The following is a 27,433-nucleotide window of genomic DNA, read 5'->3' on the forward strand; positions in this document are numbered from 1 at the left end:
TGTTGTTGAGTTGACTATCAATCGCTTCTCTTCTAGTCAACTTGTCGGGGTTGTATGGCTTGAAGCCCTCCAAGATGATTCTCCATAGTTCATTGGAGGCACTACAAACATGAGAGCGGAACTCAAATTGCCAAGTATCGAAATTATCAATAGAAAACTTAGGTGGGTCGCCCCGAATGTTCAAATGGGGATGGGGAACCGGTATATCGGGAGATAGGAAAGGCGGAGCTACTCGATTGTAGCTTTCACCTCCACTAGTTCCCCTAGGAGATGTGATAGTGTTTAAGTTATCACCTTCCACGGGTTTGGTAGATGAGGGTAAGTCCGAAGCATCTCCCTCATCTAACGCACCCGTGTCTTTTACCTCTACACTAGGAGCCTTGGGAAGGGCCGGAGCCAAAAGCTCGGTAATCATCTTTTTCATGCTTTCCATTTGGGCTTCCATGGAGGACTTCAACGAATTGAAGTCTTCCATGGAGACCGTCTTGGCGGCCCCTTCCGAGGACTCCTCGTCCGGCATACTCTTAGGCGGTTAAGCCCGAAATAAGAGCCGAGGCTCTGATACCAATTGAAAGGATCGTATGCCGCACCTAGAGGGGGGGGGGGGTGAATAGGTGCTAACCAATTTTTAGATCTTTTTCAACTTAGGCTTGACACAAAGGTAAATTCTCTAGATATGCAACTAAGTGAATATACCTATATGACAAGGATATCAACTAAGCAAGATATAGCTACGCAATAGGAGATAGAGTGGGATAGAGGTAACCGAGAGTGGAGCACGCGATGACACGGAGATGATTCCCGTAGTTCCCTTCCTTTGCAAGAAGGTACGTCTACGTTTGGAGGAGTGTAGTTGCTACGCAAGCCAAACCAACAGCCACGAAGGCTTCACTCAGATCTCCTGTGAGCAACGCCACGAAGGCCTAGCCCACTTCCACTAAGGGATTTCCTCGAGGCGGAAACCGGGCCTTTACAAAGTTCTTGGGGCACACATCCACAACCAAATTGGAGGCTCCCAAATCTGTAACAATACAACAATCAACAACAACACATCAACAACAAATCAACTAGGGAACCAAATAGGAACACTAGCATGAGATCCCTCAAACAAGTGAGGGGGAAATGAAGAACGCTTCGGTGAGGATGTAGATCGGTGTCTTCTCCTTCGAATCTCCAAAGATCAAGAGCTTTGGTTGGGGGAGGAAGGAGATCTTGCAAATCTTGAGTTTCTTGAGGTGGCTCTAATGGAGGTGGCTTGGCAGATTTCTTGTGTAATGATTGAGCCAACAACCAAGGTAGAAGAAGGGGGTATTTATACCTCCCCTCAAAATTGAGCCGTTGCAGCTTCCGGGGGGCCGGATAATCCGCCCCCCCCGGATAATCCGGCCTTCGGGACAAAACTGTGACTTTATCCGGCCAAATGTCCGGCCCAATGCCAGACTTGCTTTTCTTCCAGTCCTTAGCCAAAAACGAGGGGGCCGGATATTTCCAAAATATCCGGCCCGGATATTCCGGCCCTGGTACAATACCGGGACAATATCCGGGCAAAAATCCGGCCCCTATACTGCGCTGCTTTTCCTCATGAGACTTAGCCAAAAACAGGGGGCCGGATATTTCAACAATATCCGGCCCGGATTATCCGGCCTGGCCAACTTTTTCTGATTTCTTTTGACAGACGATCAAATCCAACACACATGAATAAATATCTATGTAATACCTGTACCACTTAAACAAACATTAGTGTATCACATATATTGACATCAAACACACAAAACATAATGTGAGAGATGTTCTTTCACCTCCGGGTCAGGGCATGGCCCATCCATCGGGGGCCATTGCGTGCCGGCGCGGGTGTGTCCTGCTGCGGTGACGTGACGAACGACGGTGGTGGTTGCGCGTCACCGGGCGGCGCGGGAGGGTGGTGGCAAGGGCGGTGGTGGCTGCTCAGTTGACTTCTGCGAGGAAGGGTGGCTCGGTGGCGGCTGCGTGGGGGGGGGCGGCTCGCTGCGGGTTCGAACTAGGCTACCGGGCCTGGATCTGCCGGCGGCGGCGCGACGGTGTCCTCTGCGGTTACGACAACTGAGGGACGGCGGTGGTGGCTCAAGGAGGCGCCATTTTGCTTGCCTCGGCACTACGCTCGCGAGGTGGGGATGCACGGCTGCCAGTGAAAACCGTGCTCCGGCTCCGGTCTTGGCGGGCGATGGCGGTGCTACACGTCGCAACCTTCTTGGAGGCATCGGTGTCGCAGCCTGCATCTACACACTCGTGCTGCTCCGGGGGAAACCCTAGATCTGGGTCTCCCGGATCGGACGATGGCGGCGCGCCCTGCGTCGTTCTACCTCTTGAGGCATCGGTTTTGGAGCAGCTGCTGGATGATGGCGGATGTTGGTGGAGTGGTATTCATCTACCACATTGTTGGCGTTGTGTCTCGGTGGCATGGTGCTGCAAGGTATCGACGGCGGATGCGGGATGATGTATGCGTGCATGATGGTGGAGCCGTCTGGCGTCATGGTGGCATCGACGGCAGGTTTTGCAAGGTTAATGCGATGATCTCTCTTGAAGATGGAGTCGAGGAAGACGGCGGTAGCAACTTCTGTCGCGTGTGCGTTGGCGTGCGCGGAGAGTCTGCTTGACTGGATGTGCTTCTCACCTGCTATTGGGCGGTTTGGGAAAGCATTTGGTTTTTGGATGATTTGAGTTGGTGTATTGTCACCCCCTTCATCCCACTGTAGGTCTAGTGAGGTGGCTTCGAGGTTGATCTTTTGTATTGTTCTTGTAAGGTTTGCGAATAATCTAATAAAAAAGCCATGTGCATCCTTTGGATGCAGAAGCTGGGACGATATTTTCCCCATTTCGAAAAAAACCTTATTACGTCGAGTTTTATCCTTATTACATCTCAAGTTCCAGCTCTAGTTGATATGAAAATCAACCAACCAAAGAAAAATAAAGCAAAAGCCAAAGCACCATCACAAAGTGATCCTATGATCAAGCCCCCACCCACACCGGCTGAAGAAATCCCGTGCTACCGTCTCCAGTTGGTTGCACCCAGGCTCCATGACAATCCGTTGCTCCTTGGACTGGAGATAAGACCACGTACGGATCCAGTGAATAGCCATAGGGAGAACCTATAAGAAAGTTTTTTTCGGTTTGTTAAAAACAATATCTTTGCGCACATTCCAAATAGCCCAAAGAACAACGTAAACTCCCATCCTAATTTGAACTAATTCCTTCTTGAAACGTGATGGTGATGTCTCTTGTCTTTCCCACTCCACTACGCGAAAAATAAATACTCGCTCCCTTCCTAAAAAAATGTTGGAGATTTTTTAAAATTTGGATGTATATGTATACACTAAAAATTGTCTAGATAAATAAAATTTAGATCAACATGCGGTATCCGTTTATGGACAGAGATAGTACTACAACGTCGGAATTCAGAGTTCTTTTAAACATAAGGCCCTCCGGCCCGGCTTTATATATAAAGCCAACCACGATATCAAACATCGTCTTACAACCAACAACACGACTCACATTCATCTTTTCGACCACACCTAGGTCATAAGAGGCCATACTACACATAGCATGCGGAAAAACACACACACATAAACTAAGATAAGTCTGACACAATCCCATGTGCGGGACGGAAACTAGTGTAAGGTCAGCTGTCCTATGCACTAGTCCGCGCGTAGAGCCTCCCGACGTCGTCCACCATCACATCCAGCATCGCCCTGTCCCTCTGTCTGACCAGAACCCCCCAACAATGCATATGAATCGACATCCGATAGAAAACATAAGCAGGATTTTTAATCAGCTTGCCTTCAATGGTTAGTTTGCTGCGAATATTTCAAAGGATCGAACATTAGGCCACGAAGGTGAACCAAGCTAGCCTACGAAGGGGGTCATACAGGCCTTGGAGATCGCAATGAAATCATCCGCCCCGCGAGGTTCCAATCACAGTGTAGAAGTTTCCTAACTCCAGCCCATATCAACCTTTTCATGGGGCAAGCGAAGAAGATATGATTACAATCTCTTCATATTTTCAGTGTATAGAAGTTTTCAAGTTTTGGCTTCCAAAAAATCCAGTGCAAACATGCAGCGCACGCATATTGAAGTACATAAAGAGAGTTTTCCATGTCTCCACTGCCAACGCTTGGTGAGCAACATATACCCTTCTTTTGGACGGCAGACTCAAGATTAATCCGGCTTTAAATTAATAAAATATGAAAAAAGTTGACAAGTTTTGATACAATGAAGGGCTCAACAAAAGTAACATAGTAGCTAGTCCTCTCCCCGTCCTCGAAAGAGTATACTTCTAGGTTTTCAAGGCATACTGAGGATTTTGCTTTGGAAATTATTAACTATCATCTCTCACCTCTTCAATTTCTCCATAGCCAATGAGCTAAATGCATGTAGAAAACAAGGAGACCATGTGAAAAATGTTATTGGTGTTGATCCCGTGTGATAGGAGAGAAGTATTTTTTTCCTACTTTAAAGTGCATTGAAAAGAGAAAAGTGCACTCTTTTGTGAATAATTTTAAACCTAGATGTCCACTTATTTGAGGACGGAGGGAATATATCACAAACTTTTATTTTTGGTACTTACAAAACTACCACAATTGTACTTTAGATGAACTTAGGTTTCAATATAGTTGTACTTCAGATTTCAGCACACTTATATGTCGGTGTGCTTCAGGTATTACTACTAGTGTACATAGGTGTACTTCAGTTTCAACACACTTGTACTTGGGTATACTTCGGTTTGGGGGGGGGGGGATGAGGGCTGTTGGGCTTCAGGTTGATAAGCCACACAGTGATAGCATTCTGGAGTTGTGGTGATTGGAGTCGAGGAAAAGAGTGTTGAAACAAGATAAAAGGAGGTATGGCACGATAAGTGCTCTGGTAGCCTTATCTTTGTGGAAACAGAGAAATGCTCACGTATTTGGCAACACTACTTTGCAAATTGCAATGCTCTACTGACCAACTAGTGAGCAGGGTAATCGATGAGCTGAAATTATGGGAAGAAGCAAGAGTTGGAGGGAGCACCGTAGCTGCGAGAGAGTGGGTTAGGAAGCTTGTTAAAGTGGTGTGGCGTTCAACTGAACCTAGTCGCTTGCACCCAGGTTTCAGTATCTTGTAATTTGTTTTGCTTCTCTTCTATAAAGATGAGGTACTCCATTGATGTACTCTCGAATAAAAAATAACTTAGAAACATAACTGATAATTAGAATCATAGTTGCAGGAACGAGTCGGGACTTAATTAAGTCGCTGATGCAAATTACATACTGACAGCAGCGAAACTCAAGCTCAAAGCTCGACTGCCGATTATTACCGCGTGCACTTGCTGTCACTAGTTACCAGGACTCGCTCGTTATTCGGTTGCCCTCGCAATGTTCTGGAGTTTGACACTGGCCAAGGTTCAGTTGCGTCACACTTCCTAGACAAAGCAGTTCAGACTATTTCCCCATCCCAAACCTCTTCGACGGATTTGATCACGCCTTCTGGGTGAGTCCAGAACGTCCCTCGGATCAGCTTCACCTGCAAATCACGGTCACCCGCCAAGATTAGATAAGCATTGGGATCTTTAGTTTGTTTTGTAATTTTTAGTTCAAAAATCACAGTATCCCACCAAAGTCCCACTTCTAGTTTGTTTTGCAATTTTTAGTTCAAATTTTGGAAATTTTGGTGAGATCTGTCTTGACACAAAAAAAAGTGATCGATACCACTACCATTGACACCACGACAACAGCAATTGCAGTATTCAGCATCATTTGCTGATGTTGATTCGTTCCTAAACTTGCCTGTTCGATCTCAGAGAAGCTGGCGAAGAGGTCACTGGGGATGGACCAGTCGTAGACGTCCAGGTTGGCCCTGATCCTCTCCTCGTTGGTGCTCTTGGGGAGCACGCTGTACCCCGTCTGGATACCCCACCGCAGCGCCACCTGCGCCGGCGTCTTCCCCAGCTTCTCCGCCGTCGACACCACCACAGGGTGCTGCAGGACGTTGCCTGCCTTAAACAGCCCCGGCGAGCCCAGCGGCGAATAAGCCTAGATGCACTACCAGCACACTTCAGCAATGACACATTTCTATAATCCTGAAATTTTGCGTCGGGCAGATAGACATAACGTACCGAGAGGTGTATCCCTTTGGAGACGCAGAGTTCCCGGAGCTTGGCCTGCTGCCAGACGGGGTGGCACTCCACCTGGTTCACCGCCGGCGTCACTCGCGCGACGACGAGCAGGTCCCCCAGCTTCTTGGTGGAGAAGTTGCTGACACCGATGGCGCGGGCCTTGCCGTTGCTGGAGTCGTAGAGGCTCTCCATCGCCGCCCACGTCGCAGGTATGTCGGACGGGACGACGTTTTCTGGCTTGACGCCGGTGGAGCCCTTCTTCATCCGTACCGCCCAGTGTACCTGTCGAAGGAAGAATGCATCGTTGTCACTCACTTCACGTATGATGCATTCAGAAGAACTACAAAGACAGTGCAGGCTTACGAGGTAGAGATCCACGTAGTCGATTTGCAGGTCCTGGAGTGTGCTGTCCAGGGCAATCGGGACGTCCTCGGGCGCGTGGTTGGTGCACCTAAAAAAGAGGTTAAGATTAGATTTCTCCTCCGTTTCGTTAACATTTCAAGATTTTTGCAACTGCAATAGCTGAACCCTGATAGACAATGTTCAGATTGCAGAGTGGAGAAAACAAGCTAGACTGACCAAAGTTTGGAGGTGATGAAAAGATCTTCACGCTTGACTATGCCCTCATCGAACACCTTTTTCAGGGCGAGACCAATCTGCAACCGTAGCGCTTCTTTTCAACATTCAGAGAACATTTTCTGTTTACTAGGGAGTCTATATGAGGAGATAATTTCTCTAGCTTAATTTACCTCCTTTTCATTGCCGTAGATCTGAGCACAATCGATATGCCGATAACCAGCCTGCACAATTGCACATTTACGCATACATGCATTAAAAGTTAAGATACACTGTCCAAATCCAGAGTAGTAGTACATTTTCCCCATGGTTCGAGTTTGCCGTCAATTACTTTCCCGATTTCATCAATACTCGTCACAAAACACTTCCCCGCAAAGAAAACACACAAAAGGCGCATAGATCGAACGACAGCCCCAGATTACGACGAACTACAGGTTAAAACGGGGAGAAATCAGCAAGGATGGTGTTTGCAACGAGGACGCACCTTGACGGCGGCGTACACGGCGTCGCCGACGACGCCGGGAGCGGCCTGCCAGGTGCCGAGCCCGACCGACGGGATCTTGGCGCCGGTGTTGAGGACGAAGTGGCGGGCCATGACTTACCGCGCAAAAGAAATATCTGCCTCTGCACTGCACTTGCAAGCAGTGAGTGGGAGAGGCCGTGCGCGCAGACGAGAGAAGGCGATGGATGGACTCTGTCGGATATTGCGGCCGCGAGCGAACTTGTAGCGGCCGAGCCGCCGGTGCTGTTTGCGTCGCTGCGTACTGCGTACTGCGTACACTGCTGAGGCGGTGTTCCCGATGTGGCGGCGACATGAGCGGGACCACATAGTAAACGCGCACCTACCCGTGGGGCTGGACTCCGACGGCAAACGTAATGGTGCTGTCTGCTACTACACATGGTCCTACTAGTACACCAGCCCAACATGGCCCGGCCCAGGAAGGAAGACGGGTCCGTAAGCCCGGTCCAAGATGCAAGGGATTATTAGGGCAGAGGGATTAGCGCCGTCGGATCAAAAGGGGACGGTCTGCGGAGTGTGCATATATGGAACATGGGGGCATGTGAACCCACTTTTTGAAAAGTTCCGTTTGTGATGTCAAAACATGTTTTAAAAATCGAAACACAAAATGATTTCCTAGATGATCTCAAATATGTGCCCTGGACATGAGTTTCGTGACGAAAAAACTTTTATTTTGTCTCGGCAAAAAAGTGAAATTTTGCAGGGCTATATAGCAGTATATATGTGACGTATTTTGTCTTTTTTAGATTCTAAAATAAAAAAAGTGGTTTCTCCGCGACAACTTTCTACGCACACATGAAACATGCGTACGTACCCGGATATTTTTATTTCAGAATTTTTTAACGTTTGGAAAATGCATTTCCAACTAGGATTCACATGCACAAATACAATCTAGGACAACAGTGTCCAGATAGATGGCATTAAAAGTGCCGAGTACATGTTTAAGTGGTAAACACTTCACACATTACGCCATCCTTTACTCCCATCGAGAGGGAGTAAGCTCGAAAAAGATTAACTCGCTTACTTCGAGTATTCCAATAGTCAAACAAGGCACCCGATAAATTAATTCCTGGACCGCATCTCTCACGATAACATGTTAGGAAGCTGTGCTTTTCAGCATGAAGGTAAGACCATCAGGATCTATCCTGTGATGCCTAGCATCGCCCAAGACTGTGCTCTGCTAGAATTATCCATGTCGTCGTCGATATGATGAAAAAATCTAACGGACGCATCAGGTACCCTTAATCTTATGCTAGAATTTAGAACTCGATAAGACCTCCGCGGCTTGGGCTGAATTACACCAGTTATCTGAATTCGTGTACGGGCACACGAGTTTGAAGTAGGTTTACTCGCATTTGCCCAGACAATTAACCGATTCCCTATCTTTCGGATGCATTAGGCTTGTCCCCTGGTATCCCTACGATTATATGACATTTCATTATCGACTGAAGAAACAAATGAATTACAGATTCAAGTCATGAAGAAAGAAGTTGAAAGAATGAGACTCGGACCCGAGTCTACGACTCGAGTGGAGTCTCGGGGGCTGATGTTGTGCAGAGCACACGGTTGGGAAACTACAAAAGGAAGGTATGATGAGCACAACATCAAGTTTTCTCTCAGTAAGAAACCAAGGTTTATTGACTAGTAGGAGAAAGAAATCACTTCTGAAGGTGTTGCTGGATAACTTTGGCAGGGCACACTACCGGTGTCAGCAACAACGTGGAACCTGTCCTGCACACAACACAACCAAAATACTTTGCCCCAACTTACAGTGAGGTTGTCAATCTCACTTGTTTTGCTGAAAACAAAGGATTAGACGTATAGTGTGGAACGAGATGTTTGTTTGCAGTAAGTAAACAGAACATGTGTTTATAGTAGATGGTTTTATCACTGTAAAAAAGGACCGAGTCCACGGTTCACTAGAGGTGTCTCTCCATAAAGATAAATAACATGTTGGGTAAACAAATTACAGCCGTGCAATTGGCAGAATAAAGACCATACATGACAAGATGATTACTATGAGATTCATTTGGGCATTACAACAAGATTCATAGACCGTAATTCAACTGCATCTATGACTAATAATCCACCCTCACGATATCATCCGAACAACTTTGGGTATTAAGTTCCAAACAACGGATTATTGCACTAAGTAAAGTGTGTAAAGTAAATAATAGAATTATCCTTGGATAAAGCATTGTTGTTTTCTCCCTAGTAGCAATATCACATCTACAACTTTAGGAGTTACAGTCACTCTCCCAGATTACTAGTGGTCTAAACCCACTATCGAGCATAAATACTCCCTCTTGGAGTCATAAGCACATACTTAACAACATCATATACTAGTAACTAATGCCTCCGCTTAATGATCTACAAGAATATGTAGATCTCAAGCTGTGAATCCAATCACTCGAGATCTTGTAATAGGACAAATGGGTGTAGTCGAAGGAGTCGTTCGCATTGTTGGGCTTGGATTGGTGATGTTCGAGGGATGTGTCATATCATATTTTTCAATGCATAACCACGGTTTAGACTAGTTCCTTCCATGGTCTTCCTAAATGCAATTCCACGATATGTCATTTGAGTTGGATCTTCATTTCAATATTTGTAAAACACTGGTTTCTCGTTAACTGTTTTTTTTGTCCTTTGAGAACCCTTGCAAAGTATAGGTTCACTAGTAGAAAAAGGGCCTCTAATCCGAGTGCATTAGGGCCTTTAGTCCCGGCTGCGCAACTGGGACTGCGCAATCGGGACTAAAGGCCTCCACCTTTAGTTCTGGTTTAAATATAAACCGGGACTAAAGGGTCCTTCACGTGGTGCGGCCAGAGAGCATGGGGTGAAGGAGCTTTAGTCCCGGTTCGTAAGGTTCTCTGCCGCGACAAAGAATATGGCTGTTTCTATGCCGCAGCAGAGAAAATGGCTGTTTCTCTGTCGCAACAGAGGTTAAGGGTTTTATGATTTTCAAGGAACCACAACATCGTCATGAATATATAGACATCGTCATGAAATACGGTACACTGTTCAAGAAATCATCTGATTCAACGATTAATCACTCAACTCATTTATCGCCAGATTAATCCCTATTCAGCGGTCATTGATTAGCCGGTAAACTCATTTATCGCCTGATTTTCCAATTAATCGTTAATCGGCAGCCGACCAAGTTGATTCTGATAAGTGATTTCCTCAACATTGCACGTAATGCATATTACATTATAAATTCAATCATCTTTACAATCTCTATTGTCTATCTCTAATGTCTAAATACAAACTCCCGATGGTATTCTCCATTTAGAGCTATGACCTCTCTAAATAAGAATCCCACCATTTTTCTCTTGAATTGCTCGTACGCCATCCACCGTTAGAATCGAACCGGGACTAATGCGGCCCATTAGCTCCGATTCCTTTTTAAATCGGTACTAAAGCTTCTAGGGATTTTGGACGAAAGCCATGTTTTCTACTAATGTTTTTTTTTTTGAAGGTCTTCACACTAAGGTTTATTTTTTCCCTATGACTGCCGAAACTGATGTAAGATTTCGCTCATTTGTTGACTTGGAAAGGTTCATATGATTTAGCCCACTATGTAGTTTGTCTTGCCACTTTACCAGCGCGGTACTTCTAGTGCAAAAAAGAGGCTTGCATCGAAAGCCTTCGACTCGCTGGGTGAAGCATTTCGTATGCGTGTAGTGGTGGAGCAGGAATGTGCAAACTTCCCGGTGAATAATCTCGAAGCCCAAACTGTGCAGCTTGATCAAGGAAGGTAACACTAGTAGCTCTCGCATTGCTGCATAGCACTGTGTAGACTGTAGAGTAGGTGTTGAGGTCGCACAATTAGCTTTGCACAAATTGACACCGTAAAGCAACGCTTTAGCCAATCAACAAAGCAATGCTCTCTATTTCGTCGGTTAGAAAATGAGAAGTCCGCACCATACGTGATTCCCTCTACGCGCGCGAATCTCTCCTTTCCTTCTGAAACTCCACACGAATATATCCTTCAACTACCAGCACAGACTTTTACGTGCCCGTACGGACCGGACGTGAACGCCGCGTACGAAAAACTTTGGAGCGAAAGAGAAGAAGATCGCCCACGGGCCACCGCGTCAAATCCCAGCCGTGAGATCCAGATCAGGAACCCAAAACCACCATCGCAAGCAAAGCCATCTTTTCGCCGCGGGTGGGGCCCGCAGGCGCACCAACTCTCCCCCCACCGCGCCGGCCGGCGGCCTCATTCCCCTATCCCCCTTTCCTCCTTGCCCAGGTCTCGCCTAAAGCCGGCAGAGCCGAGTCGCGATTCCACTCCGCACGGCCGCCGCGCACCTAACCCCTACCTACCAGCCCGCGCGCGCGCGCATGGCCGATCGGGCCGCCGCCTGAGGCGATAGGCGGAAGAGGAGCGGAGATGGCGGAGCTGCGCGGGAGGCCCGGGACGTGGGGCGGCCTCTGCCTGCGGCTGGGCCAGGCCGCGCTCGCCGCCGCCTCCATCGCCGTCATGGTCTCCTCCGCCGGCTTCGCCGGCTACACCGCCTTCTGGTAAACCTTCCCCTTCCCGTAGGTCTGCTGAGTCGTAGGTCGGGACTCGGGGGTGAGTTGATCTGCGCAGGGACTGGAGCAATGCGGCTAGTAGGATATTTGGGAAATTGGGCTTGGCCTGGGCAGTGAGGAGACTACCATTTTGCCCCGAGTCATTTAGCATCACCAGGTCATGATGGCAATTACAGATGGCGTTTATTCTGGTGGGGTTAGAGATGGATAAATTATTGCGACGGGCTTTGTTAATTTATGAGTAGGCAACTGTATACTCCCTTAGTATTTGCACAGCTGATTGCAGAATATTACAAGATATGGAGTTAACAATCGCTGTCGACTGATTCATGTGACTGAGAAAATATGTACTAAGTTTTTAAAACTGTTTCATAGCTGATTACAGAATCTAACAAGATATGGGGTAGCAACATTGAGGAATGGAGATTTTTATTAGTACAACTTGCACCGGTGAATACTATCCAAAAGTAAGTGGCCGAGCTTCACAGCGGACAAAGGATGCCTTGGCCACTACAACACTTTTGAATCTATTTTACTAGAAGCGAAGAATGCAGTAACTATTTGAGTCATCATTAATGAAAGGGCAAGATTGACCGCTAAGATAAGCTGTAGATGAAGTTTTAGCTGATGTAGCTTCTAAAAATGGCATCAATGAGGCTCTTCAGTGTTCATGCTTTGTTGAATTAGTGTCTCCCCAATTAGTTATAAACTCCATGCTTCGCCAGCGCTAAATTTCCACTTCCCTAAGCAATCTGGTATGGGTCCATGGTAGTAATTCCTGACCTCAGTACTTAGAAATTTAGTGCAGTCGTGGCTTATTTGCAGACCTGTAGGTTATTAATAAAGCATTCCTTTTTTAGGCTTTCTGTTGCAGGGCGCCTTTGAGCTGTGTAATGAGTTCTTTTGTGTTTCAAATTCCAGCTATTTGATCGCGTCGATGGGACTGCAAGCGTTGTGGAGCTTGGGACTTGCGTGTCTTGATGGATATGCCCTCAAAGTCAAACGGGATCTCAATAATGCTGTCTTAGTGAGCTTGTTTGTCGTCGGAGACTGGGTAATGATTAAAGTCCTTTTGAAACTTTTACAATTCAGCCTGTTTCTTGCTATCTTCAGATTGTTTTTGGGAATGTGCTCTATTTCATTGTTTGACATAAGACTAACATTCAGTATATGATTAGCATCCTTTTTGAGAGCATATGGCAAAAATGAAACTAAAAGGTCATTCAAAGCTTATGTTGTGTGCTACAGAAATGTAGACTTGTAATTTTACTAGGTTAATGATCATGTTCTAGTTGCATCGCTCCCTCCTATGCTGTTCAAAATACATGACCACAGATATTACAGGGGTGACATTACGGATGGGCACCCTTGTTGGTTACCGTTCACTGAGGGGATTTTACTGAATGCATCTAGTGTGTTGGTCAAATGGTCACACGAATTTGACGTGCGATTTGTGCATTTCATAGAGTAGTCGTTGCCTTATTCATTGTTCCCAGCAACACTAATGCAACGCAATTATGCAATGCAGGTTACTGCAATTCTCTCGTTTGCTGCTTCATGCTCAGCTGCTGGTGTTATAGTTCTTTTTGAAAAGGACATTTCTTTCTGCAGAAGATACTACCAACTGCCTTGCGGGAGATTTCAACTCGCCACGGCGTTGGCTTTTCTTTCTTGGTCACTAAGTGCTACATCAGCTTTCATCATGTTTTGGCTCTTGGCATCCTTCTGATTTTGTATATAATCCTGTGTAGCTCTTTTTATAGTGTCTCCTTTTGGTTTCTGCTCACTTGAGCATTTACATAGGATGATTTTCCAGACATGTAACAGACCAGAGACCACACAGACCAAAACATGGAAATGTTGGGAATTTGCAAACTCCATGGAGCCATTTCCTGGAATTCACTGAAAAGCTTTGCGCAAGATACTGATGCTAAATCGGCATGTCATTATCTATGTGTTCATTCTCTGTCAATAGTATATCACTGTTTGTGGTGCTGCTGTATCTAGGTAATTACTTCCTTCGTAATTTTGGAATGACGCAGTGTATAGTGACTCTTAGAACCTTCTGTCCGTGTTGTGGAAGTGTATAACATTTTTACTCCTCTTTGCCAAAAAGATGTCTCAAATTTGTCTAAGATACATCCAAATTTAGACAAACCTGAGAATGCTCTAATATAGTGGTGTTGCAGACGAACATTGAGAATCTGGGGAGTTTGAGGCACACTAAAATCTACTAGCTCCCTTATGACGAACCAAAAGCAAGGACTTGATTCCGACAGAGATATCATCTCAATTCTGGACCGCAATGTCGGATCCAAACGGTCTGGTTTTGTTCCCTAGTTCTACTTGAAACGCCGTGAAAAAGCCAGGCAATTTCAGGTTTGTAGCTGTTTCTGAATTTCACGAGCAATTTGGTTATTTGGGCCTTTGGCACCTCTGAATCATCTGAATTCTGAATGCCATGTCTGCAGGAGAACGTTCGCTACATCCAGTGGCCACGATACTAGAAACAGAGATCACAGATGAGATGTAGGAGGATGCACAAAACGGGATATATGCGCGCGCGTCTGCTGCAAACGCCACGCCTGTTTTGCTCTCTGCGACAACCGGCCAGAATTCCACCAGTTTCAGAACAACTCGCCATGCCTCTGATTTCTCCACCTAGCTAATTAAACACGCCGGTCCTGCTCTCTGCGAACTAACTCAACTCAACCATTGCCTCGCCTGATCGTGGTGCCGAGCGTCATGGACCTCGGGCGGCTTGTCGTCGCCGTTGTACTATCAGCATCCATCCTGCACTCGGCCGTCGTCGGCGCGGAGAACCATCACGTGTTCATGGACTGGGAGGTGTCCTACGCCTTGCGCTCCCCGCTGGGTGTCGCCAAGAGGGTCATCGCCATTAATGGCCGGCTCCCCGGGCCTCTGCTCAACCTCACCACCAACGACGTCGCCCACGTCAACGTCGTCAACACCCTCGACGAGCCATTCCTCCTCACATGGAACGGCCTGCAGCTGAAGAGGAACTCGTGGAACGACGGCGTGGCCGGGACCAACTGCCCGATACCGCCCGGCGAGAACTGGACGTACGTGTTCCAGGCCAAGGATGAGGTGGGCACCTTCTTCTACCGCCCCTCGCTGGGCCTGCACGCCGCCGCCGGCGGTCACGGCCCCATCCGCGTCAACAACCGCCCCGTCATCGACGTCCCGTTCCCGCGCCCCGACGCCGAGTTCGACCTCCTCATCCAGGACTGGTACAACATGGACGCGGCGGCGATGAAGGATCGCCTGGACGGAGGCCGCGGCCTGCCCCCGCCCGACGGCGTGCTGATCAACGGCATGGGCCCCTACGGCGCCGAGCTCGCGTTCGAGGCGGGGCGGACGTACCGGCTCCGCGTCTCCAACGTCGGTGCCAGGACCTCGCTCTGCTTTCGCGTCCAGGGACACAAGATGCTGCTCGTGGAGGCGGAGGGCGCCTACACAGCGCAGAAGCTCTACGCCTCGCTCGACGTCCACCCAGGGCAGTCGTTCTCCGTCCTCGTCGCGGCGGACCAGCCGCCCAGGGCCTACTACATGGTCGTCAGCTCGCTCTTCGTCGGCCCGGAGCTCTACGGCGTCGGAACGATCCGCTACGCCGGCGCCAGTGAGCACACGCCTTCCGGCAACGCGCCGCTCGACGATCGCTGCTCGCACAACACCTACAACCGATCAATGGAGCAGGCCAAGTCCATCAGGATGAACCTCACGGCCGGCGCGGCGCGGCCCAACCCGCAGGGCTCCTTCCACTACGGGCACATCAACGTCACCCGCACCCTGCTCCTCCGGAACGACGAGTCCGTCATCGGCGGCCGCCGGAGGTACACCGTCAACGGCGTCGCCTTCGCCAACGCGGCCACGCCGCTCAAGCTGGCCGACTTCTTCAGGATCGCCGGCGTCTACACTGTCGTCTCCGGCTGGCCGGAGAGGAGGAACCTCACCCTCGGCACCGTGGCCATCGACGCCGCCTACAGGGACTTCGTCCAGATCGTCTTCGAGAACAGCCTGCCGTCCATGCAGACCTGGCACCTCGACGGCTACAGCTTCTTCGTTGCCGGGTAATTGAAATCAAACTACCTGGAACCGTTTGATCTAAATCCTCCAATTGTCTGCTAAACAATGCTGTATATATATTTATGGTAACAGGATGGGTTGGGGCAAATGGAGCGCCGACGCAAGATCGACGTACAATCTGGTGGACGCCATGTACCGTTCGACCGTCCAGGTGTATCCCATGTCATGGACCGCCGTGTTGGTGTACTTGGACAACGAGGGCATGTGGAACCTGAGGTCGCAGAATCTCGAGAGGAGGTACCTAGGCCAAGAGCTGTACCTGAAAGTGAGCCAGGGAAACTCATCTGAAGTCCCCGATCCTAGAGACGAGATGCCCATGCCTTTCAATGCTCTCTTGTGTGGGAAAGCTAAAAGCCTAGGAAGTTGGTACAAGTCAGGACAAAGGCCAGCGTGACGCTATCTAACAAATCGGTTAATCATAACTGTTTTTGTTAATTCTCGATCGACCTTAATTCTCAGTTAGAGATTCACTGTAGGGTTGCACCGTGATCCGTGCTAGTATGAGTTGCAAACTGAGATTTTTGTAGGTTCAAATGAAGTTGTAACCGAGAGAAAAAGCCGGAACGATTGAGTTGCCTCGTGATTTGTTCTAGTCACGAGTTGCAATATGGGTAGCAACCGAGAAAAACACACCGGGTCATTGAATTGTTCTGTGATTCGTACTAGTCATGAGTTGCAACGTGAATTACAACTGAGATTTATTGACATCACCAGGATTAGTCACAGTAGCAAGAGTGCGAGTCAAATTTCATGCTGATAAAACAAAAGATACATGTTAAGTTCATGAAGAAAGCCCCGATGAACAACCAAGTGTTTCCTTTTCCCTAATGTAAACCAATGCTCAAGTTCTCGACATGAAGTATCTATCACCCTTGTATGCAAGAGAAAATATTCCAAGTAGCATAACATAGCTAATAATGTGACCAAAAAAACATGTAAATTCATTAATCTTTAAATCAATTCATTTCGAAAGTAGTACAATGCACCATTTTTTGCAGGGAAGGAGAAATATATTAAACGATATTAGGGTTACAATCTTGGTCAATTGCCTGACACACTTTTGGGGGTGGATCTACACACACAACTGTGTTATGCCTAACTCTACACCTAACTTAGCCAGCTCACGATATTGGCGTCACGCCACACTTTGGTTACACTTGTTTCTCTTTCCTGAAGTAACTCAGGAATGTCAGTAATTATGAAGGCATATATTGAGTTGTTTGGGTAGTCTCCTTGATCAGCTCGACCGCTTCAGAGCAGTCAATTTAAACTGTAAACGTCACTTTTTTAGAACTAAAGGAAGGGTTATTCAATCCACTAGTTCACATGACGCTGAGTTTGTTATCACCAGAATTTGACCAAGTCAGAGGTGGGCCACGATCAAGATGGGCTTGAAGATTATATACGGAGGAAATACGTGGATCGGCCTTGTATGCAAAGTTGGGCTGGATTGCCCGTGTATCTTTAGTTAATAGATCGCATCTTAGATTAGAAGAAAGAGTTTTACCCGTGCACGGTTAGGTGCACGCCTAAATTAGAAAGTCCCCTGGACTATAAATATGTATCTAGGGTTTATGGAATAAACAACAACCAACGTTCAACCAACAAATCAATCTCGGCGCATCGCCAACTCCTTCGTCTCGAGGGTTTCTACCGGTAAGCAACATGCTGCCTAGATCGCATCTTGCGATCTAGGCAGCACAAGCTCCACGTTGTTCATGCGTTGCTCGTACTGAAGCCTTTTTGATGGCGAGCAACGTAGTTATCATAGATATGTTAGGGTTAGCATTGTTCTTCGTTTAAACATGCTGTCGTAGTGCGACCCTAGCATATCTAGCCGCCCTTACACCTATCTTAGGTGTAGGGGCGGCACCCCGCTTGATCATTATTTAGTAGATCTGATCCGTTACGGTTGCTCCTTGCTCATCAAGGATTAGTTTAATATCTGCAATAGTTAGGCCTTACGAAGGGGGGGAGGATCCAGCGGCACGTAGGGTGTCGTTCGCTAGTCCTAAACAGGATGTTTCGGGGATCAACCTCGTGTTGGTTTTTAGGCCTTGTTTAGGATCGGTTTACGATCACCGTGCGTGGCCGCGAGGCCCAACCTGGAGTAGGATGATCCGATTATGCGGTGAGAACCCTAAATCGTCGTAGATCTCATTAGCTTTATCTTGATCAAGCAGGACCACCATATATTCGTGCACCCCGTACGAATCATGGGTGGATCGGCTCCTTGAGCCGATTCACGGGATAACCCGAGAGCCGATCGAGGCTCGTATTTAATGTTTACGTGTATGCCATGCAGGAAACTAAGCGAGGCATCTCCATCACCTTCCTGACCAGGTATAGGTCAGGTGGCACGCCCTTGCAATCAGCATCGGACGTGTGACCAGAAGGCTTTGCGGGCCGTCGCTCGGAGGGACCTCAGCCAGCCGCAGCTCTAGGTTGTTCCCGGCTCTACCGTGTTGACCGTCGCTGCCCGCCGGTGGGTTTCGGACGTCAACAGAGTTGCAACCCCTCTTCAATCGACATTAGCTCCACTTTCGTTCCATCGTTGCATAGTGCGCTATCGGATAACAAGCAGCCGCAATGGCATCGCCCTGGGTTTTTTTCGAAATGGGGCATCGCCCTGGTGATCCCTCAAAACCATTCTAGGTCCAGCTTCATTGTTATTAAGGAAAGCTCCATTAGTATTCAACTTGGATCGACCTAGTTCTGGGGCGATCCACCTCTTCCGAACCTTCTGCCTTCCATCCTGGTTCTTGCTTTTAGCTCTAAAGCCGACATCGGGTCCAATGACCATTTTTTTCCTTTAACAATGTCTCCAGTTGGATATTGCTTAATAAACAAGAGAGAATTAAGGCAGCTTATCAAGAACCGACTGGAGCCTTCGATAGATGGATGAGGTTTTGCACGTGTCATTTCATTATGATTATGCCAGATCCTCCATAAGACCATCATGGTCCGTGCCTGTTGCATTTCAGAAGCTCTCACTCTTCCTTCATCGCCAACCAGAGGGCGCGAGCTCGTGGGCAGTGCATGAAAATGTGGAAGGGGTGGTCATCATGCAAACATCCACATTTGGCACAAACTTGTTGTCGCCATCCTACTCCTCGCCATGTTTTCTTGCATAGCTAGGCAAACAATTTCACTTTAGGGGGAACCAGGCAATTCCATAGCATTTCTTAACAGGGCCTTCGCCGTTAGGCCTAGTACTTGAACCTCCCTAGATAGTGTGTTTATTTTCCTCTTCTCGCTTTCTCCCCCCACCCCCCATCCACCCCACACACACGCCAGTACCTTCCAATCATCTTGGTAAGCTCATTGCAAAGATCCATGGGCAGCCCCCATTACATAGACGGTGAGAGCCTAGGCAACGGATTTGATCAGGACCTCTTTTGCTGCCTATGATTTATGGTTGTCGTCCCAATCGGCCAAACACTTAGCTAATTTTTCTTGCAAGCTTTGGAATTTCCCCTTGTTCATCCTCCCTTCAGGTGTAGGTAGCCCGAGGTACTTAGTTTCAAAAGTCTCATGTGTGATATGTAGGTAGGTTTTGACCTCCACTAGCTGATCCTCTAGGCAGGAGTCACCAAACATAATGGAGTACTTGGCAGGGTTTATGAACTGGCATGTACTAGAGGCATAAACCTCGAGCACTTCCTTAATTTTGCTTGCCTAATCCAGTTGTGCCTATAAAAACTGGCTTGTACCGAAAGTCTTCGCTTATTTTGCTCTTGTTGCTTTTCGTGTCTTACGGTGAGTCCTTCAAATGGTCACCAACTCACCATGATCCCCAACTTATTCATACTAGTGAATGCCACATTTTGCCCTGTAATTGTGCATTTATGACACATATTATCTCATTCAGTTGAACCTCTAACGAAATATCTCATCTATGGTCTTTGAACACGGTATTAGCCCAACTTAGCAATTTCTTGTTATTTAAGATTTAAGATAGGATCGACATGTTACGTCCATGTGGCGCGGAATAGTGTGTGAAAGATCGGAACTATCATTGCCCATCATGCCTATACTTCTCTCATCCATCTATACCATTCCTCATCGTTGTCGTGATGTTTCTGAAGCACATTCATCACCTCACACCTTTCCCAATGGACACACAACATAAGAAGACGAGGTTCAAAACTTCTAAAAGCTGTAATCCAGACAAATTTTCACTCGATCAGGTAGTTAGTGTCAGAGATACATAACTAGGGTAGGAGCAAAAGTGAAACTCGCTCTAGATATGTTAATGGTAGATATTAGAAGAAAAAAAAAGAGTGGCAACTAAATGACAGATAAAAGACAAATTACACATGAAACTGATGCGTCGGTGTATTGTCTCATTTCACTCATGAAGCTGGTAAATACCTTGTATCGAATAATAGTTGCAACTTACATAGGTGATTAATAATGTGCCACTACTCTCTCTCTCTCTCTCTCTCTCTCTCTCTCTCTCTCTCTCTCTCTCTCTCTCTCTCTCTCTCTCTCTCTCTCTCTCTCTCTCTCTCTCTCTCTCTCTCTCTCTCTCTCTCTCTCTCTCTCTCTCTCTCTCTCTCTCTCTCTCTATTTAAGCATTCACACGTAAGCACCTTCCAATATACTAGCAGGTAGCTGCCTAGGTGGGCTATTCTTTCCGGTGAGATATTATATGGACTAGCCAGAATGTCCAAGCTAGAAAAAGTATTTGTTATTGGCCAGAAAGTTATTCTTATTCTTATTATTCTGAACTGAGGAACAAGTTTTTTTTTTCTGTAATGGAAAGCTTAATAACTGAAGAGCAATCTTGCAATGTACTAGCAGCCTAGGTGGGTTAGTCCTTCCGGTTAGATATTATGGACTAGCCCAGAATGTCCATGCTAGAAAAGGTATTCTTGTTATTGGTCAGAAAGTTATTCTTATTGTGATTCCAAACTGAAGAACGAAGTTTTTTTTTTCGAATGGGAAGCTTAACAATAACAACTGAAGAATAACGCAATCAGCACTCTTCATGCTTGACACCACGACTAACTTGTTTTGCAGTTTCTGCAACCATACATGTTTTACGTTTACAGTCTTTCTGTACATGCACACGGTTTTATTGCCAATATTACACTTCCACAAGCCTCCTTCGGAGGGCCCGTGCTTATGCACCCCATATTCACAGTTGACAGTCACAGACCATTACAAGCTGAAATAAAATACACAAGGAAATACCATACGCAACGCATTAACTGCAATTCTGCAGCTCGTATTTGCAGTTGCTCAGTAATCACCATCGTATCTGCATGTACACTACGACGTACCGAAGCAAGTATGTTTGTAACTTTGTTTGCCTCCTGCATGTCCTCCCACCATTCACCATGATCCGTGCTATTGAGGGCGCCGACGGTTCGCCGGAGACCGCCGCGCCGCTCCAACCGCACCGGAGTCGGCGGACGAAGACGTCTGCGTGAAGAGCTGGTACCGGCCGGAGTCCCCGGGGAGACGGAAGTAGGACGAGGTCGGCGACGACGGAGATGGCTCGTCGAAGAAGAGGTCGCCGAAGGAGACCTGCCCTTCCTTCTTGTACTGCGCCACGGCCCTGTAGATGAACGGGATGAGGCCCTCCATGACCAGAATCTGCACGAGCTCCGGTACCTTTTGCGTTCTCTCTTGAGAGCTGACGAGTGACGAGAAAGAGATAGAGAGGAGTTGTAGTTATCAGGAAACTTAAGTCTCGAGAGAGAGGTTTGCCTCTCTTTGGTAGGAGGAGATGAGCTTAAAAAGGGAGGCAGAACAGAACAAGCCCCGGAGTGGATAGAGACCAAATGGAGTGCTCGCCTAGCTAGCTAGGATGGATTATTAGTGTTCCCTGACAGCTTCGTCTTAACTCTCAATCAAATTCTTGTCGTGTCAGAGACTCACGCACGCATACTACATGAAGTCCAATTCATGGGAGCCAACCAAGGGTAAACTAGCAGGGCAGATTTTTTTCTGGGTTGATTATTGGGGCAATGGGATTCCAGCAGGATCGAAGACTTGAACGCAAGGGATAGGTCAGTCTTAGAAGGCGAGTTTTCCAGGTCGACAGGGACGTGCGGAGCGCTCACGCGAGGATAATATAGAATCGGTCGCTGTAATTTCTCAAACAGCTTACCTGCTACAAAAGAAAACTCCGGCGGATCATGATTGGCTACCCAGCGGAGTTGTTTAGTCCAAGCCTCCGGCACGGTGGCGTAAGCCGTCGGGAACCTCCGGTGGTGGTGGCGCAGCTGGAAATTTCAGCGTGATCTCTCGCGTCACCACGGCCGACTACTCCAGCTAGCTGCTGCCGCCTGCCAGGGCAGGGCGAGACAAGTGGATCTTGCTGACTTCCGCGATACACTTGTCGAGTCGTTGCGTGGCAACAATGGATGATCGCGGCCCGTGTGGCATGATTGCTAGGGTTGACCCGGTTAAACTAGCAGTACAGGGCTGTGTTTTTTATCCGCCATGGATACGCTGTTGAAGATGATGATGAGCAGACAGCTAGCGGTTCATACAAGATCACTGTTTTTTTTTTTGCTTTGTTTTCTGGGAGGAGGATCATACCAGCTCATCGTTTCTTCTTAGTTTTTGAACGCGGGTTCGTACCAGATAATCTGCAGCTATTTGTTTGTTTGGAGCCAGCAGTCTGATTTATCTGTTGCTTGGATAGCTGCATCTGCTCTGAAGACATCGATCTGTTATATTCTATTGGCACTGACGTGACTGTCCCAACTAACTGCACCAGTTTATTCTGAATAATCAACTGCAGCTTTCTAGCGCAACGAATGAACAGCGGTTGTTTTAACGAACGAAATTCGCTGCAGTTTTCTTGCAGTTAGGCTGGGCTCGAATACGGCACAGATTGGGCCCAAAACCCCAAACTCCTGGCGTCTCGGCCGGCAGCTGGGATCGCAACAGGCGTCCGAGCAATCTAACCTGGATTGTTTAATCCCGTACCGCTTATTGACAGAGCGTGATGCTTAGGAGGATCCTTTATATGAGGCGCCTAGGGCTACCTGAAAAAGCCGGAGCTCCAAACTGGATGGGGTCGATGGGTGATTAAACACCCGGGGCCTAGATTAGTGGCTTCCATTGCACTTGGGAGGAGCACTATTCTACCATCTCCTCTTGTGGGAGTGGACATCATAATTTTTGATAGAGGGGGTGGGCGTGCGCGCGGCCCCTGCAAAATCAATTTAAAATATTTGAAATTTGAAAATAAATATTCATTACGATGGAGCCAGATTGCAGTTAAACAGTCTATAGCCAAAGAACAGCTTCTTTTTCTAGCATTTCTTAAACTTTGTAGCTGAGGAGAATCTGTCTTATGTTAAGCTTTTTTAAAATGTGACTAAGTTTTTAAAGAATATAGTACTCCCTACGAAAAATGTTTACATTTGTATAAACTGTCTAGATAAATCTAAGTGTCTTTTATAGGATAGAGGGAGTATCAACATATACAACATCAAACAGGTTTATTACGAAAACTATATTTCAAGATGGATGCAGTGATATTAATTTATATCATAAAGCCAAATTTTCTTATATAATTGATTAAATCATAAATGCTTAACTTAATATAAAGCTGAAAGTACACTTAATTCGTGTATTCATGTTAGACTTTTGTTCCCCACCCCTACTCCTTTCCTCAAAAAACTCGACCGCGTCGTTCTGCGCTTCTGGAGGATGAGATAGTCTAATCGAATGGAACAATAGTCTAATGGGTTGCAGGCAGTTCCGGAAGGGGTGGTAACTAAGAGCATCCCCACTCGTTGGCGCTCTCCACGTCCAAATCCGGCGATAATTTCGTCCGGATAGGACGAAAAAATGGCGTGGGGAGGACCAGTTTCCCAGCCGTGATCCCAGGCCTAGCCGTTGATTTAATTTTGGAAAACGTAAACTTGACGAAATACGGCAAAAAACTTGACGAAATTCAGCAAAAACGACTGAATTTAGACTAACTTTAATAATATTTACTATATAGAGGGCGAAGTTCATACATAGAGGCCGAATTAGTCGAATTCGGCTAGGGGAATACAACTCTAAATTTTAAAACACGGCGCTCTACATGCCCAAATGGCGGTAGAACACCGTGTAGTCGCCGCCGTCGCCGCCATCGTCGTCGGAGCCGTCGTCGTCAAACTGCGGCGGCGCGGCCTGGCTGCTGCCCTGGCCGGCGTCTCCCCACCGGCCGCTGGTGCGAGGCGGGGACGGCGATGGCTTGTACCATTCGTCGTCGGAGGCTTCGAGGTCGATGACGGGGATGGCGACGCCAGATAGAGGTGTCGCAGGCCGGCGGTAGCGAGCGACGTCGTCGGCGGCGGTTGGAGCGGCGGCGCGGGCGGCGACTTGACGCGCGGCGGCCAGATCCAGCAGCCGCCGCTGCTGCTCCGCCTCCTCGCGCTCCCAGTCGCGCCTCGACCACTACAGCGCGGCGTCCTCGGGGAGGGCGTTGTCGGCAGGCACCAGGTCCTTGAGCGACCTGGCGATCGCCTCCGCCACGGCGGCATCCTCCGCGCGCTTCGCCTCCTCCTCGGCGAGCTTGTTTGCGGCGTCGTTCATGGCGGCCGCGACGGCCTCCTTCTTCGACGAATTCCTCTTCCGCCCGCGCTGCGGAGAGGAAGGCTGGTCGCGGATGACGAGGGCGCCGCTGCTGCGCCCTCTGGTCGTCGGTGGCGACGCCGGTTCCTTCTTGACGGTCGAAGGAGACGGCCACTCCTTCTTGACGGTGGCCGGCGTCGACCCGCCTGACCTGGACGCCGACCGCGAGCCAGACGAGGAGGAGGCATCCTACTCGGCATCCAGGAACTACCGTGCCGGCGCGACACGGTAGCCACCTCCGGCGGCGGCATCCCCAGGACGGGGGAGTTCCCGGCCTCGATGTGCGCGAGCACATTTGCGAGGTTGCGGCCAGGCGCGCTCCACCATCGGCGGTGGCCGACGGCGTTGTTCCTTGCCGGAGGAGGAGGAGGGCCGTCGTACGCCGCGAGTTCGCGTTCATTGAAAGAACATTTCCCGCCCTTTTGGGTTTTGTGTGTTTGACGTCAACACTATGTATATTTTTATGTGTGTTGATGTAGACAGGTACAAGCTATCAAAAATTATGTTGGATCGGTGAATTGCTTTAGCCGTTCGAAGTTCTGCAGCTTTTTCGTGACCGGCGGAAGTTCCGGCCCCAGCAGGCGGAAGTTCCGCCCGGCTTATTCGGCGAAGCTCCTCAACGCAGCTTTGGCCACAGCTCCTTTCTTCCCCGACCGGAAGTTCCGGTGAAGTTGGCCGGAAGTTCCGGTCGGCGGAACTTCCGCCCAACTTCCGGGCAAGTTCCGGAAATGCGGATTTGTGGCTCAGTATAGTCCAGTAAGGTTTTCGGGCAATTCCGGAACTTGGCCGGAACTTCCGGTCACCGGAAGTTCCGCCCAAGTTCCGCCCCTTCTTTTGCTTTGCAGGAAATTTATCAGAAGCGGAAGTTCCGGCCCAAATGGCCGGTACTTCCGGTGGAAGCCGGAACTTCCGGCCATCCTGGCCGGAACTTCCGGTGTAAGTGAAATTCGTCCCCAACGGTCGGATCTGAAAGCTCCACCCATATAAATAGCTTTCTTCTCCAAAGGGACAAGTTGCTCAATCATTGCAAGAAAAATCTGCCAAGCTTCACCACCATTAGAGCCACCTCAAGAACACAAGATTTGCAAGATCTCCTTCCTCCCCCAACCAAAGCTCTTGATCTTTGGAGATTCGAAGGAGAAGACACCGATCTACATCCTCACCGAAGCGTTCTTCATTTCCCCCTCACTTGTTTGAGGGATCTCATGCTAGTGTTCCTATTTGGTTCCCTAGTTGATTTGTTGTTGATGTGTTGTTGTTGATTGTTGTATTGTTACAGATTTGGGAGCCTCCAATTTGGTTGTGGATGTGTGCCCCAAGAACTTTGTAAAGGCCCGGTTTCCGCCTCGAGGAAATCCCTTAGTGGAAGTGGGCTAGGCCTTCGTGGCGTTGCTCATAGGAGATCTGAGTGAAGCCTTCGTGGATGTTGGTTTGGCTTGCGTAGCAACCACACTCCTCCAAACGTAGAGGTACCTTCTTGCAAAGGAAGGGAACTACGGGAATCATCTCCGTGTCATCGCGTGCTCCACTCTCGGTTACCTCTATCCCACTCTATCTCCTATTGCGTAGCTATATCTTTCTTAGTTGATATCCTTGTCATATAGGTATATTCACTTAGTTGCATATCTAGAGAATTTACCTTTGTGCCAAGCCTAAGTTGAAAAAGAACTAAAAATTGGTTAGCACCTATTCACCCCCCCTCTAGGTGCGGCATACGATCCTTTCAATTGGTATCGAGCCTCGGCTCTTATTTCGGGCTTAACCGCCTAAGAGTATGCCGAACGAGGATCCCATGGAAGAGGCCACCAAGACGGTCTCCATGGAAGACTTCAATTCGTTGAAGTCCTCCATGGAAGCCCAAATGGAAAGCATGAAAAAGATGATTGCCGAGCTTTTGGCTCCAGCCCTTCCCAAGGCTCCTAGTGTAGAGGTAAAAGACACGGGTGCGTTAGATGAGGGAGATGCTTCGGACTTACCCTCATCTACCAAACCCGTGGAAGGTGATAACTTAAACACTATCACATCTCCTAGGGGAACTAGTGGAGGTGAAAGCTACAATCGAGTAGCTCCACCTTTCCTATCTCCCGATATACCGGTTCCCCATCCCCATTTGAACATTCGGGGCGACCCACCTAAGTTTTCTATTGATAATTTCGATACTTGGCAATTTGAGTTCCGCTCTCATGTTTGTAGTGCCTCCAATGAACTATGGAGAATCATCTTGGAGGGCTTCAAGCCATACAACCCCGACAAGTTGACTAGAAGAGAAGCGATTGATAGTCAACTCAACAACACCGCCTTACACATGATTCAAACTAGTGTGGGGACACCGGAATTGCATCGTGTCCGGAACTACACCACCGCCAAGGAAGCTTGGGACGGCTTGGCCGCTAGTTGCATTGGAAGTGAGAGCACAAGGAGGAACAAGTATAATGCTCTTAAGAATAAAGCCGAAGGGTTCATGAGGCTACCGGATGAAGATCATGAAGTCATGTATGGAAGACTTCTCACCGTTGCCGATGCCTTCCGGCTTATTGGTGCCACCCACATCAATGACACTTGGATCAAGGAGAAGTAAATTGAATGCATGATGCCATTTGTACCCATTGATGTCAAGACTCTTGTGGGGAGGGAATGCTATTCCTCTCTCACCTCTCAACAAGTCGTGCACGAGATGCAAGCTCTCAAGGTGCTTGAGGAAACCTCTCATGATTCTCGCAATCGTGCTCTTGGGATGGCAAAAGGTTCCAACCTTGCTTTGGTGGTCAACTCCGTTGAAGAAGTGATTCCTCAAGAATCTTATAGGGCATCTTGGAGTATGTCCTATCCGGAAGATTTGCAATGCCACTACCATGATCACATGGCCTTCCATGCAAAATCCTTTTGGGTTGATCCCTCCAAGGCCAAGGAAGACAACATCAAGAGGAACAACAAAAGTGGGTTCACTAGCTTTGGTCCAAAGACAAGATCATGCT

The 27,433-nt window shown here is 48.0% G+C and overlaps 4 protein-coding genes and 1 pseudogene across 4 annotated transcripts; 3 read left to right on the forward strand and 2 right to left on the reverse strand.

The window, feature by feature from the left end:
- Nucleotides 1–5,235: 5,235 nt before the first annotated feature.
- LOC124662373 (aldo-keto reductase family 4 member C10-like) lies at nt 5,236–7,295 on the reverse strand. The gene is made up of 7 exons (XM_047200219.1): nt 7,185–7,295; nt 6,874–6,924; nt 6,704–6,780; nt 6,488–6,575; nt 6,125–6,406; nt 5,796–6,041; nt 5,236–5,532 (listed from the first exon to the last, which is right to left on the reverse strand). Exons 1-7 carry the CDS (start codon nt 7,293–7,295, stop codon nt 5,446–5,448), a joined length of 942 nt encoding a protein of 313 aa, XP_047056175.1. The 3' UTR covers nt 5,236–5,445.
- Nucleotides 7,296–11,616: 4,321 nt separating this feature from the next.
- Nucleotides 11,617–13,679, forward strand: LOC124665400 (CASP-like protein 5B2). The gene is made up of 3 exons (XM_047202812.1): nt 11,617–11,747; nt 12,681–12,813; nt 13,288–13,679. The coding sequence occupies exons 1-3, from the start codon at nt 11,617–11,619 to the stop codon at nt 13,486–13,488; spliced, it is 465 nt and encodes a 154-aa protein (XP_047058768.1). The 3' UTR covers nt 13,489–13,679.
- Nucleotides 13,680–14,504: 825 nt separating this feature from the next.
- Nucleotides 14,505–16,260, forward strand: LOC124663206 (monocopper oxidase-like protein SKS1). Its single transcript, XM_047200932.1, has 2 exons — nt 14,505–15,850; nt 15,939–16,260. The coding sequence occupies exons 1-2, from the start codon at nt 14,505–14,507 to the stop codon at nt 16,258–16,260; spliced, it is 1,668 nt and encodes a 555-aa protein (XP_047056888.1).
- A 4,690-nt stretch (nt 16,261–20,950) lies between these two features.
- On the reverse strand, nt 20,951–21,637 carry LOC124668531. Its single transcript, XM_047205654.1, has one exon. The coding sequence runs from the start codon at nt 21,459–21,461 to the stop codon at nt 21,222–21,224; it is 240 nt and encodes a 79-aa protein (XP_047061610.1). The 5' UTR covers nt 21,462–21,637; the 3' UTR covers nt 20,951–21,221.
- Nucleotides 21,638–22,892: 1,255 nt separating this feature from the next.
- LOC124668930 lies at nt 22,893–23,044 on the forward strand (annotated as a pseudogene).
- Nucleotides 23,045–27,433: the final 4,389 nt, after the last annotated feature.

The sequence above is a fragment of the Lolium rigidum genome, chromosome 6 (genome assembly GCF_022539505.1).
Source record: "Lolium rigidum isolate FL_2022 chromosome 6, APGP_CSIRO_Lrig_0.1, whole genome shotgun sequence".
Classification (NCBI taxonomy): Eukaryota; Viridiplantae; Streptophyta; class Magnoliopsida; order Poales; family Poaceae; genus Lolium; species Lolium rigidum.

Excerpts from the sequence above, each read along its gene's own strand:
- LOC124668531 (XM_047205654.1), bottom strand. The coding sequence starts at position 21,461 with ATGGAGGGCCTCATCCCGTTCATCTACAGGGCCGTGGCGCAGTACAAG.
- LOC124663206 (XM_047200932.1), top strand. The coding sequence starts at position 14,505 with ATGGACCTCGGGCGGCTTGTCGTCGCCGTTGTACTATCAGCATCCATC. Across the intron at positions 15,851-15,938 it reads TACAGCTTCTTCGTTGCCGG|GATGGGTTGGGGCAAATGGA; the intron begins GTAATTGAAATC and ends TTATGGTAACAG.
- LOC124665400 (XM_047202812.1), top strand. The coding sequence starts at position 11,617 with ATGGCGGAGCTGCGCGGGAGGCCCGGGACGTGGGGCGGCCTCTGCCTG. Across the intron at positions 11,748-12,680 it reads GCCGGCTACACCGCCTTCTG|CTATTTGATCGCGTCGATGG; the intron begins GTAAACCTTCCC and ends TTCAAATTCCAG. Across the intron at positions 12,814-13,287 it reads TGTTTGTCGTCGGAGACTGG|GTTACTGCAATTCTCTCGTT; the intron begins GTAATGATTAAA and ends TATGCAATGCAG.
- LOC124662373 (XM_047200219.1), bottom strand. The coding sequence starts at position 7,295 with ATGGCCCGCCACTTCGTCCTCAACACCGGCGCCAAGATCCCGTCGGTC. Across the intron at positions 6,781-6,873 it reads TCTACGGCAATGAAAAGGAG|ATTGGTCTCGCCCTGAAAAA; the intron begins GTAAATTAAGCT and ends CTACGGTTGCAG. Across the intron at positions 6,407-6,487 it reads ACTACGTGGATCTCTACCTC|GTACACTGGGCGGTACGGAT; the intron begins GTAAGCCTGCAC and ends TTCCTTCGACAG.